The 13,162-nt window shown below is 44.3% G+C and overlaps 1 protein-coding gene across 11 annotated transcripts in view; it reads left to right on the top strand.

Moving 5' to 3' along the window:
- Window positions 1–13,162, top strand: part of ATP6V0A1 (ATPase H+ transporting V0 subunit a1) — a 67,935-nt gene that overhangs the window by 36,794 nt on the left and 17,979 nt on the right. For 6 of the 11 annotated variants that reach the window (XM_030808294.1, XM_030808293.1, XM_030808290.1 and 3 more), the window contains exons 12-17: window positions 2,242–2,381; window positions 2,942–3,096; window positions 3,535–3,625; window positions 7,125–7,243; window positions 8,910–9,126; window positions 9,400–9,507. In XM_030808294.1, the coding sequence (XP_030664154.1) occupies window positions 2,242–2,381; window positions 2,942–3,096; window positions 3,535–3,625; window positions 7,125–7,243; window positions 8,910–9,126; window positions 9,400–9,507 (830 nt within the window). Of the gene's footprint in view, window positions 1–2,241; window positions 2,382–2,941; window positions 3,097–3,534; window positions 3,626–7,124; window positions 7,244–8,909; window positions 9,127–9,399; window positions 9,508–11,000; window positions 11,076–13,162 lie in introns of all 11 variants that reach the window. The other 5 variants (XM_030808287.1, XM_030808291.1, XM_030808286.1 and 2 more) reach the window with 1 other exon arrangement.

Here is a 13,162-nt window from a genome sequence, read left to right as displayed (position 1 = left end):
GTATCGTTCCTTTAAGAGTTCATTGGCTGGGCCAGGCGTGGTGGCTCACGCCTGTAATCCCAGCACTTTGGGAGGCCGAGGTGGGTGGATCACCTGAGGTTGGGAGTTCGAGACCAGCCTCACCAACATGGAGAAACCCCGTCTCTACTAAAAATACGAAATCAGTCAGGCATGGTGGCTCATGCCTGTAATCTCAGCAACTCGGGAGGCTGAGGCAGGAGAATCGCTTGAACCTGGGAGGCGGAGGTTGCTGTGAGCCCCGATATTGCATTATTGCACTCTAGCCTGGGCAATAAGAGTGAAACTCCGTCTCAAAAAAAAAAAAAGTTCATCGGCTGGGCACGGTGGTTCATATTTGTAATCCCAGCACTTTGGGAGGACAAGGTGGGAGGATCACTTAAGGTCAGGAGTTCAAGACCAGCCTGGCCAACATGGTGAAACCCTATCTCTATTAAAAATACAAAAAAATTGCCGAGCGCGGTGACTCACACTTGTAATCCCAGCACTTTGCGAGGCCGAGGCGGGCGGATCACGAGGTCAGGAGATCGAGATCACGGTGAAACCCTGTCTCTACTAAAAATACAAAAAATTAGCCGGGCGTGGTGGCGGGCGCCTGTAGTCCCAGCTACTCGGAGAGGCTGAGGCAGGAGAATGGCGTGAACCCGGGAGGCGGAGCTTGCAGTGAGCCGAGATCGCGCCACTGCACTCCAGCCTGGGTGACAGAGCGAGACTCCGTCTCAAAAAAAAAAAAAAAAAAAAAAAAAAAATTAGTCAGACCTGGTGGTGCATGCCTATAATCCCAGCTACTCAGGAGGCTGAGACAGGAGAATTGCATGAACCCAGGAGACAGAAGTTATAGTGAGCCTAAATTGTGCCACTGCACTCCAGCCTGAGTGACAGAGCAAGACTCTGTCTCAAAAAAAAAAAAAGTTCGTGAGTCTGGATTCTTTCATGTGCCCTCACAGCCCTAAAACACCTGGACTTCTCTAGCAAATCATTTGCGGGAACTGCTTTAAGCAAAATGTTTCTTCTAAGATGTCTGATATTTTTAAATGGCTTTTTTTTTTGGCTTCCCTATTCCAAGGTTAGACAGAAAAAATGTAGCAAGTATTGGCCACTTTAGGCACAACACAGATTTCTCATATATTTGGAGAGTTAATTATTAAATCAAGAGTGTGAGTATTCATTTTCAGTTGGAGCCGTATGCAAGAACTGCTTTGCTCTGGGCTCTCTCCATCTGTACATTATCTGATATTTAGCTTTATACCACTGGGACACGATTGCTGCACAAAGAGAAGACAGCTGGCCTGCCCTGGGAGCAGAGTCCCACGAGTTACAAGAGAGTCAAAGAACAAACCAATGTTGTCAGGGTTACACCTTCGTTTCCGCTGTTGTTCTTGGTTTAAAATGTTGTCAGAGCTGCCAGGCACAGTGCCTCATGCCTGTAATCTCGGATACTCAGGAGGCTGAGGTGGGAGGATTGCTCAAGGCCAGGAGTTCAGGACTAGCTTGGGCAAAATAGTGAGATTCCATCTAAAAAAAATTATTTAAGTTATCAGTAATTTAAAAGAAAATTAACTGGGCATGGTGGCACATGCTTGTAGTTCCAACTGTTTGGGAGACTGAGGTGGGAGGTTAACTTGAGTCCAGGGGTTGCCAGCTGCAGTGAGCTGTGATGAAACCACTGCACTCCAGCCTGGGTGGCAGAGCAAGACCCCATCTCTCTTTTAAAAAAGGTTATCAGTAGCTCAAATTTCATTAGCTACTTTGTGAAGGTGTGTTGATTCTGCCATGAAAGATTTTCTCTGAGAGTCCTATCTGTCTGGCAGCTGGGGAGTAAGTCACCTTATATTGATCTTAAGAGTATGGAAGGCTGGGCACGGTGGCTCACGCCTGTAATCCCAGCACTTTGGGAGGCCAAGGCAGGTGGATCACTTGAGGTCAGAGTTGGAGACCAGCCTGGGCAACATGGTGAAACCCTGTCTCTACTAAAAATACAAAACTTAGCTGGGCATAGTGGTGGGCACCTGTAATCCCAGCTACTCAAGAGGCTGAGGCAGGAGAATCACTTGGACCTGGGAGGTGGAGGTTGCAGTGAGCCAAGATTGAGACATTGCTGGCTGACAGAGCAAGACTTCATCTCAAAAAAAAAAAGGGGGGGGTATGGAAAAGAATGTGATATTTGTGGAATTGCTATGGTTTAATGTACTTTGTATTTTTCTTTTTTTGGTTTCTTCATAGCTCCATATACTATTATCACGTTCCCTTTTCTATTTGCTGTGATGTTTGGAGACTTTGGTCATGGCATTTTAATGACCCTTTTTGCTGTGTGGATGGTACTGAGGGAGAGCCGGATCCTTTCCCAGAAGAATGAGAATGAGGTAATGTTTAAGTTGCATCTGCATTGAACTGAAATTTTATAATTTCCCAAGCATTCATTATGAAAATTATGATCTGGAAGTCTTTTATCCATGAATTTATCAAAAGGAAGTAGAGAAGTTATGTTCATTTTAACACCAAAGAGGACATGTGCTAGCTGGAAGTGGTAGTGTGTGCCTGTAGTCCCGGCTACTTGGATGCTGAGGCAGGAGAATCACTTGAGCCCAGGAATTCGAGACCAGCATAGGCAACATAGTGAGACTCTATCTCTAAAAAAAATAAAAATTATTTAGGTTGGTGCAAAAGTTATTGCGGTTTTGGCCGCCAAAAGAAATGGCCAAAACCACAATAACTTTTGTGCCAATGTGATAAAAAAATAGAGGCCGCATCCTGTGAAAGTGACTGTCTCATTAGCATTGTATTTTGGTTTTTACTTCAGGCTCTCTGAATCAGGATGGGGTAAAGTAGTGCTGGAGAAAGGGGCAGGTATATTCTGAGTAACATTGTCACAATATAAGCTGCAGTGAGTACATTCTCATTACTTCTTTCTTCTGGTTCCCAGATGTTTAGCACTGTGTTCAGTGGTCGATACATTATTTTATTGATGGGTGTGTTCTCCATGTACACTGGCCTCATCTACAATGATTGCTTTTCCAAGTCTCTTAATATCTTTGGGTCATCCTGGAGTGTACGGCCGATGTTTACTTTTAATTGGACGTAAGTTGCAGAAGAAGCTAAAATTCAAAGCTTATTCCTTTCATGTTCAGCCCTGATTTTTAAGACAAGTGGTAAACTGACACTTCTTTAGGAAGTGGTGACAGTGTCTCCTCATTCATGCTCCACACTGTGAGTTGCTTTGTGATTTGTTCAGCAAGTATCCAGGAACTAAGATTAGAAATGATTTTTTTTTTTTTTGGAAACTAAAAGCCGATTCCCCAGTTCCCTACTTGATCGTGTGTTTGTGTGTTTAATTTTTCTTTTTGTCATTTTGGATCCCTCAATCTCAGCTGCTAGTCTCTCCTCTTTATTTTTTCCCCTCCCATTTTATTGAAGAGACAAGATAGCTATAGTAATTTATTTTGGGGTCAGTTTCTGGACCCTTGTTGTTTCCCTCTCTTGTTCAAAAATAATGTGACTTCTTCCCTGTCATGGTAGTGAAGAGACGCTTCGGGGGAACCCTGTTCTACAGCTGAACCCAGCCCTCCCTGGAGTGTTCGGTGGACCATACCCTTTTGGCATTGATCCAGTAAGAGGACTTCTTTCCTATATGCTAACCTCAAGTTTTTTTAACACTAACCCTGAAGCAAGAGAATTAAAGTGAAGAGAAATAGTTATGTGGGCTTTCACTGGGCATGGTTGCTCATGCCTGTGATCCCAGCACTTTGGGAGGCTGAGGAGGTGGGATCACCTGAGGTCAGGAGTTCGAGACCAGCCTCGCCAACATGGTGAAACCCTATCTCTACTAAAAATACAAATATTAGCCGGGCATGGTGGTGCATGCCTGTAATCCCAGCTACCCGGGAGACTGAGGCAGGAGAATTGCTTGAACCTGGAAGGCGGAGGTTGCAGTGAGCAAGCTGCACTCTAGCCTGTGTGACAGAGCAAGACTGTCTCAAACAAACAAACAAACAAACAAAAATAGTTATGTGGGTTTTCGTTGACATATTTTTGGGAAACCTTGATGTATTTATTCAGAGGACTTCTAAGCCATAAGAGACCCAAGTCCCTTGAGGAGCCACATACTTTTCCCTGCGCTGCTTATTTCTGAGGTGGTTAATAATATCGACTCTGGGAAGATTGATTTTCAAGACTCCTTCCCATTTCTTAATTTATTTCTGCTTACTTAGTTTGGTTTTTTATTTTTAGCAGATATTTTAACAAAGCAGAAATATATTTTTCCTGTGGATTTTAGACTTGCATTCTTATATTTACAAACTTACAAAACCTTTTCCCAGAATTAATTTTTTTTTTCAAATGCTTAGGCAAATTAAGTATGATCAAATCTTCTTGTGTGCTGTAAAAATGGAGTGGCGACAAGAATGTAATACAGGGCATCTGACTGCTGAGGAAAAGAAAAAAATAATACAGGCTGGGCGAGGTGGCTCATGCCTGTAATCCCAGCACTTTGGGACACAGAGTCAGGTGGTTCACTTGAGGTCAGGAGTTTGAGACCAGCCTGGTCAACATGGTGCAACCCCATCTCTACTAAAAATAACAGCAATTAGCTGGGCACAGTGGCATGCGCCTGTAGTCCCAGCTACAGGAGGCTGAGGAAGGAGAATTGCCTGCACCCGGGAGGAGGAGGTTGCAGTGAGCCCAGATCGTGCCACTGCACTCCAGCCTGGGGGACATAGCAAGACTCCATCTCAAAAAAATAGATGGAATGATAGCACCACAGGGCTATAATCAGCAAAACATAGACTGTGGGAAAATATGTAAGATAAACAACCCAATTTCTTCAGAAGATATTTCGTAATGAATGAAAAAGGAAAGATGGAAGGAGAACCTATAGTTTAGAGACTCAAGAGATATATCTACAATCATAATGTATAAGCCGGGCGCGTTGGCTCACGCCTGTAATCCCAACACTTTGGGAGGCCGAGGCAGGCAGATGACTTGTGGTCAGGAATTCCAGACCAGCCGAGGCAACATAGTGAAACCCCATCTCTACTAAAAGTATAAAAATTGGCCGGGTGTGGTGGTGCACACCTGTAGTCCTAGCCACTCGGGAGGCTGAGGCAGGAGAATGGCTTGAACCTGGGAGGCAGAGGTTGCAGTGAGCCAAGATCACGCCACTGCACTCCGGCCTGGGTGACAGAGTGAAGACCCTGTCTCAAAAAAAAAAAAAAAAAAGATTTGGACAGAGATCAGAGAAATTTGAATAAATATTGACTATATATTTTATGATATTAAAGAATCGTTGGCCGGGCGCCGTGGCTCACGCTTGTAATCCCAGCACTTTGGGAGGCCGAGGCGGGCGGATCATGAGGTCAGGAGATCGAGACCACGGTGAAACCCCGTCTCTACTAAAAATACAAAAAATTAGCCGGGCATGGTGGCGGGCACCTGTAGTCCCAGCTACTCGGAGAGGCTGAGGCAGGAGAATGGCGTGAACCCGGGAGGCGGAGCTTGCAGTGAGCTGAGATCGCGCCACTGCACTCCAGCCTGGGTGACAGAGCGAGACTCCTTCTCAAAAAAAAAAAAAGGAATCGTTAGCTGGGCGCGGTGGCTCACGCCTGTAATCCCAGCACTTTGGGAGGCCGAGGCGGGTGGATCACGAGGTCAGGAGTTCAAGACCTGCCTGGCCAAGATGGTGAAACCCCGTCTCTACTAAAAATACAAAAAAAATTAGCCGGGCATGGTGGCAAGCGCCTGTAATTCCAGCTACTCGGGAAGTTGAGGCAGAGAATTGCTTGAACCCAGGAGGTAGAGGTTGTAGCGAGCCGAGATCATGCCACTGTACTCCAGCCTGGGCGACAGAGTAAGACTCCATCTAAAAGAAAAAAAAAAAAGAAATCATTGTTAATGCATTTAGGTGTGATGACAATATGGTGGTCATGTTTTAAAAATAAGTCCTGGCCGGGCGTGGTGGCTCACGCCTGTAATCCCAGCAATTTGGGAGGCCAAGGCGGGCGGATCATGAAGTTGGGAGATCAAGACCTTCCTGGTTAACACGGTGAAAACCCCACCTCACAATAGGCCGAGATTTCGCCACTGCACTCCAGCCTGGGCGACAGAGCAAGAGTTCATCTCGAAAAAAAAAAAAAAGCCTTACTGGCCAGGCGCGGTGACTCAAGCCTGTAATCCAAGCAGTTTGGGAGGCTGAGGCAGGCCTCAGGCCAGACCTGAGGTCAGGAGTTCAAGACCAGCCTGGCCAACATGGTGAAGCCCCATCTCTACTAAAAATACAAAATTAGCTGGGTGTCGTGGCCTGTGCCCGTAATCCCAGCTACCTGGGAGGCTGAGGCAAGGCGAGAGGAGGAAGTTGCAGTCAGCGAGATCATGAACACTGCACTCCATCCTGGGCAAAAAGAGTGAAATTCCATCTCAATAAATAAATAAGTCTTTTCCTTTTAGACATCCACACTGAAATACTTACCGGTAAAATGACATGATATCTGGACTTCACTTTGTAGTAATGTGGAGATGAGTGAGTGGCGGTAATCTTGTTTCACGAGTCCATAAGGTGATATTAATTTTTGAAGCATTCTCCTCAAAAGCAAGATTAAAAAAAAAATTTTGTCGAAGCAGAGTGATAGGTGCATGGGGGTTTGTTATACCATCCTGTCTGCTTAAGTATCTGTTTAGAACTTCCATAATAAATAATATTGATTAATAAATAAAAATTGTTGGCCAGGCACGGTGGCTCACACCTGTAATCCCAGCACTTTGGGAGGCTAAGGCGGGCAGATCACGAGGTCAGGAATTGAGACCATCCTGGCTAACACGGTGAAACCCTGTCTCTACTAAAAATACAAAAAAATAGCTGGGTGTGGTGGTGGGCGCCTGTAGTCCCAGCTACTCGGGAGGCTGAGGCAGGAGAATGGCGTGAACCCGGAAGGCGGAGCTTGCAGTGAGCCAAGATCACGCCACTGCGCTCCAGCCTGGGCGACAGAGCGAGACTTGTCTGTAAATAAATAAATAAATAAATAAATAAATAAATAAAAATTGTTTTTTAAACGGAGGAATATTTTTCCCTTTGAGAATTCTTTATAATACCTAATTTGTTTTCTCGGGTTTGACAGATTTGGAACATTGCTACCAATAAACTGACCTTCTTGAACTCCTTTAAGATGAAGATGTCTGTTATCCTTGGTATCATCCATATGCTGTTTGGAGTCAGCCTGAGTCTGTTCAACCATATGTGAGTTGTTCCATTTCTGTCATAAGAATGTGCGTAGTTTAGAGAATGCTTTTGCGTAAAGAAATCATGACATCTTTGGGGAGGGATTAATAATTCAGAACCTCATTCTACATTATAGAAGTGCTTTTCTAAAAATTTAATGGTGTGGCCAGGCACGGTGGATCATGCCTGTAATCCTAGTACTTCGGGAGGCCAAGGTGGGTGGATCACCTGAGGTCAGGAGTTTGAAACCAGCCTGGCCAATACGGTGAAACCCTGTCTCTACTAAAAATACAAAAATCAGCCAGGTGTGGTGGCACGCACCTGTAATCCCAGCTACTCGGGAGGCTGAGGTAGGAGAATCGCTTGAACCTGGGAGGCAGAGGTTGCAGTGAGACAAGATGGCACCACTGCACTCCAGCCTGAGCGACAGAGCGAGACTCTGCCTCAAAAAAAAAAAAAAAAAAAAAAAATTTCATGGTCTGGCCGGGTGCAGTGGCTTACACTTGTAATCCCAGCACTTTGGGAAGATGAGGCGGGCAGATCACTTGAGGTCAGGAGTTCAAGACCAGCCTGGCCCACATGGTGAAACTCCGTCTCTACTAAAAATACAAAAAATTAGCCGGGTGTAGTGGCACGCGCCTGTAATCCCAGCTACTCTGGTGGCTGAGGCTGGAGAATTGCTTGAACCCAGGAGGCAGAGGTTGCAGTAAACCAAGATAACACCACTGCACTCCAGCCAGGGTGACAGAGCGAGACTCCATCTCAAAAAAAAAAAAAAAAAGTTCATGGTCTTAAATGAGGCTTAGTATTAGTCCTTTAACAATTTACTGTTCCAGTAAAGATCCTTGAAAAAAACTTGAGCAATTTTCTTCAAAATAAGTGAGGTCTCTTTTTTTCCTTGATGTGCAACTCACATAAAATTATTAGCTGTGGACTGGGTGTGGTGGCTCACACTTGTAATGCCAGCACTTTGGGAGGCCAAGGCAGGCGGGTCACTTGAGCCCAGGAGTTCAAGACAAGCCTGGGTAACACGGCAAGAGACCCCATCTCTACAAAAAAAAAAAAAAAAAAGTTACGAACTGTGGTCTCAAAGTGTACTAGATTTTTCCGTTCTCTTTCTCATGGAGAGAATGGTGGGGATGGTATTGGAGCCGTTCAAGGTTCAAAAGTTTGAGGCCTGGCACAATGGCTCACATCTGCCATCCTGCACTTTGGGAGGCCAAGGCGGGCAGATCACCTGAGGTCAGGAGTTCAAGACCAGTCTGGGAAACATGGCAAAACCCCATCTCTACAAAAAATGTAAAAATTAGCTGGGTGTGGTGACGCATGCCTGTAGTCCCAGCTACCCGAGAGGCTGAGGTAAGAGGATCGCCTAAGCCCAGGGAGGTTAAGACTGCAGTGAGCCAAGATTGCACCACTGTACTCCAGGCTGGGTGGCAGATGAGACCCTGTCTCAAAAAAGAAAAAAAAGCAACAGCAAAACAAAACTAAGGTTCAAAAGTTTGACCGTGATAGTTAATCCTGCATTGTCTCTGTTGCCTCCAGCTTCTGGTTGCTGCTGCTTAAAGTGATAAAGACGGAATTGAAGGGGTATTAAGTAGAAAAATCTAGTAAATACTCCATTCAGTGTAGGAGTGGCCCTAGGCCCATTTACCCTTAACGTTTTTTTCTCTCTCCTTTTTAGCTATTTCAAGAAGCCCCTGAATATCTACTTTGGATTTATTCCTGAAATAATCTTCATGACCTCTTTGTTTGGCTATTTGGTTATCCTTATTTTTTACAAGTGGACGGCCTATGATGCTCATACATCTGAGAATGCACCAAGCCTTCTGATCCATTTCATAAACATGTTCCTCTTTTCCTACCCAGAGTCTGGTTATTCAATGTTGTATTCTGGACAGGTACGTAAACCCAGAGGCGGGCTGTCTGAGATGATTATCCTTGATCAGGAAGCCAGATGTTTCTCTGACCCTAAAAAATGTATAACTGCCATAGAATGGGACAATTCTAGGGCTTTGCCACAAAATGTGATAATCATTTTGAGAAATTGGATAGTGTTATTCATAGATTAGTAAGAAAGTACTGTTGGAGGAAATTTGTGCCAGATTTGGAAACTGCGTATGTGATCAGTAGACTTTTATATGATGTACCTTGTCCTTCTTCTTACTCTGCAGAAAGGAATTCAGTGTTTCCTGGTAGTGGTTGCACTACTGTGTGTACCTTGGATGCTGCTGTTTAAACCACTGGTCCTTCGCCGTCAGTATTTGAGGAGAAAGCATTTAGTAGGTGTATTTCTATTGCTAAAAGTTGCTAGACTTTTCTTTTGTTCAAGATCAAGGCAATTCCCCAGTGGATATAATTAATTGTGCAGAAATCTATATACTCTTTTTCTTTTTCTTTTTTTTTTGAGATGGAGTCTCGCTCTGTCCCCCAGGCTGGGGCGCAGTGGTACAATCTCGGCTCACTGCAACCTCCACCTCCCAGGTTCAAGCAATTCTCTTGCCTCAGCCTCCTGTGTTGCTGGGATTATAGGTGTATGCCACCATACCTGGCTTATTCTTGTATTTTTAGTAGAGACGGGGTTTCACCATGTTAGCCAGGCTGGTTTCGAACCCCTGACCTTGTGATCCGTCCACCTCGGCCTCCCAAAGTGCTGGGATTACAGGCGTGAGCCACCATGCCCAGCCACAAATCTGTATACTATTAAAACGCATTTGTGGCCGGGCGCAGTGCCTCACTGCTGTAATCCCAGCACTTTAGCACTTTGGGAGGCCGAGGTGGGTGGATCACTTGAGATCAGGAGTTTGAGACCAGCCTGGCCAACATGGTGAAACCCCATCTTTACCAAAAATACAGAAAATTAGCCAAGCATGTTGGCGCGTGCCTGTAGTCCCAGCTACTTGGGAGGCTGAGGTGGAAGGATCGCTTGAATCTGGGAGGCGGAGGTTGCAGTCAGCCAAGATTGTGCCACTGTACTCCAGCATGGGGACAGAGTGAGACTCTGTCTCAAAAACAAAAAACCAAACAAACAAAACACATTTGTGTTATGTAGCACGAGCACTGGGCCTGCCAAGTCAGAGAAACATATCTGCTGCTCAGGACATCTGGATTCAGCTTTGAGTAGCTGGAGGAGAGAAAAGACAAATTTTTACCTTTCCTGGTCATGCTTTGCTCACGCTGCGCTCAGGAAAATGTAGGCCTATACCTGTCTAGATGTAGCATCAGCCAAAGCCAAGCAAGGCTGCAAGAGCTGCAGACGGGTGAACTCACTCATGTGGTTTGCCTGGGCAGCCACAGGACTGACATTAAGATATTTTCCTTTCAAATGAGACTGTGATACTTTCACTGACCAAAACATCTGGGAAAAAGATTTGGTTTAAAGCACGTTGATTTTTTTTCTTTTTAAAAAGCAGCATACGTATATATGTTTACTTAATGTCTGTGTGTATATGAATTCTGCACACACACACACACACACACACACACACAAACACACAGAGTTAAATTTGCTAGATGTTCAGTATCATGCGTAATTTCTGGGTATCCAATAACACTTACTTTACACTGCCTGAGAAAACCCAAATGATCTTGTTGCATGACTCTTAAATGGCTGTTAGATGATGACTCCTGTTGGAGAGCAGCTGAGTTACAAGACCCTCCTTCTCCCTTTTCTGACCATCTTCATCCTTCCATGTACCCTCCATTCGTCTCCCCACTTCACTCCCTCCCTCTTTTGTTTTCTTTCCCCTTCCTCTTTTCTTCCATTCACTATCAGGAAGGGCAACCTGTGGAGGCCCCAGTCAGCCCAAACCCGAGCCAACAGGGACTAGAGGCAGCAGCGGCTGCAACAGTGAGTGAATTAAAGTGAACAAACCATCACATTTCGTTTAAAGAGGTGGCAAACAGTGCAGCAGAATTATTTTTAATTAAATTGAGAGCATGGGACGTGTGCTCTTGGGAAATATGTCCTTGTTACTCACTGAGACGATGACAGAAGTTCCACCTCTTAAGAATAGATTCTGGCATCATCTTTAGCATTGGTCTACTAAGTTTCTATTCAAATATGTAAGTACAGGCATGTCCATGGTAACAAAGTGGCTGTTGTACCCTCACTGAGTCCCATCATCTTAATCCAAGATGGCAGCTCTTGGACTCACCCACTTTCATGTCTGTATTTTGTGACCATGTATTGGATGATTTTTCAGCATGGAAGCGAGAATATCTCTGTGATTCTTGAATTGATTTCCCTGCACTTTAGAGTTCTACTTTAGAGTGATGCTTAGACATTGGATCTTTTTTAGTAGTAACTTACCTTCTTTTTTAAAAGTGAAAGTTTATACATGTTTAGTTTTTTGTGAGAAACTCAGACCTCACATGTCCTCAGCTGTTCTAGTGAGACCTCTGCTCTCCGATGTGTCATGTGTACTGTCATCTGGTGTCATAACCAAAGTGATCTGTCTTGATCCTTCCCTCTTCTGATACTAATTCAAGATTCAGTAACAGCACTTTGAATATTTGTCCTTAAAAACATCTTTTAAACAAAATCTTACAATGCACAAATATATTAGCCCAATATATTCTAAGTTATGAATGAATCTATAAGATTGTGAAAGTCTCACCAGTAGTGATTACCCATTACTTCTATGTGCTCGAAGCATATACTTCTTTCAATAAAATGAAAGATTTAGATGGATAACCATTTCCTTCATTAAGTGTTTCTGATGATTTTAAACTTGGAAAACTTCTTATGGTCATCCTTCTGGAACTAGTCTAAAAGGACTGACATTTTGAGTCAGAAAAAATTTTAATCTTGCTGCTTAAAATACAGTTTCAAGTAGGGACTTCCCTGTGAGACATTTAACAAGCCTTTAGAACACATACTACCTATTGTTGATGTCCTTAACACATACTCTTCTTTCTGCTAGTCTTAGCATATATAAGATGTGCTTCTGACAAGATCTTAATGCATTTAAGTCTGGCAACCTCTTCTGTGATAAATTCTAAGTTAAAAGTCCCCCTTTTGGAAACCTGCACATTCATAGGGTCTTCTTACCCCACTGGTTCTTTAGCCAAACATCTGTTCCTGGAGAGCAGCCTGAAGGCATCAGGATGATCATTCTACAAGAAAGTCTCCGGATTTTTGACCCCAGAGGGCTGAGGATATGAATAGTGATGTGGTTTTGTTCTGTTCTTTGTCCCCTTGGTTGTCTGTGAGTGGTATATCACAGTTTAATTTTTCTTTTCTTTTTTCTGCTGACATGTGTCTCTCATCCCCCTTCCTGTAACTCTCATTCCTGTGTTCTGAAGAGATCCTTGTTAGTGTCTGGCTGGGAGATTTAACCTATCTGCTCCTCAGTTTATCTGCTAGTTGGAGAAAGCTTCAGAAATGGCCTTCTACTTTGAGAGCCTTGAACTTTGAAGCCTTCCTCCTGTATCCTATAACCCAGCCCAGGATATGCAGGAGTCCCCTCCTGTGCCCTTCGTTGCATTTTCAGTCCACCTTCTGAGGGTTGCTAGGTGGAATATGTGCATGACCTGGAGGTGTCCAGGCTCTGGTGGCCCACAAGTCTGACTGCACATCACAGTCACCTGGTAGACTTTGAATTTGTTTCTTAGGGTATTAAAACAAATAAGTGGAAGAAGAAATAGAAGTGGCCCATAATTTCATGGTCCTGACAGTCCCCTACTGACATAAAAAAAGCAATAGGTGCACTTGGCTAGAGAATGCATATAGTGCTAACTAAGAAGAAAACCCACCTGCCCCCACTACAGTCCTCCTCTTCAGGGGGCATTGTTAACAGGTGGGGGCCTTGCCTCTGACAGATATCTTCCTGTCTTCTACTGATAGGTGTGTGTGTGCTCTATGCATGTAGAAAAAGACACATGAGGAATTGTGTTTTAAACTGTGGCACTCTTCTGCCTCTTGATTTATTACGT

Source organism: Nomascus leucogenys, unplaced genomic scaffold, assembly GCF_006542625.1.
Source record: "Nomascus leucogenys isolate Asia unplaced genomic scaffold, Asia_NLE_v1 Super-Scaffold_285, whole genome shotgun sequence".
In the NCBI taxonomy this organism is placed as follows: Eukaryota; Metazoa; Chordata; class Mammalia; order Primates; family Hylobatidae; genus Nomascus; species Nomascus leucogenys.
Note: the sequence above shows the minus strand (reverse complement) of the source record. Positions and strands in the feature narration are given on the sequence as shown.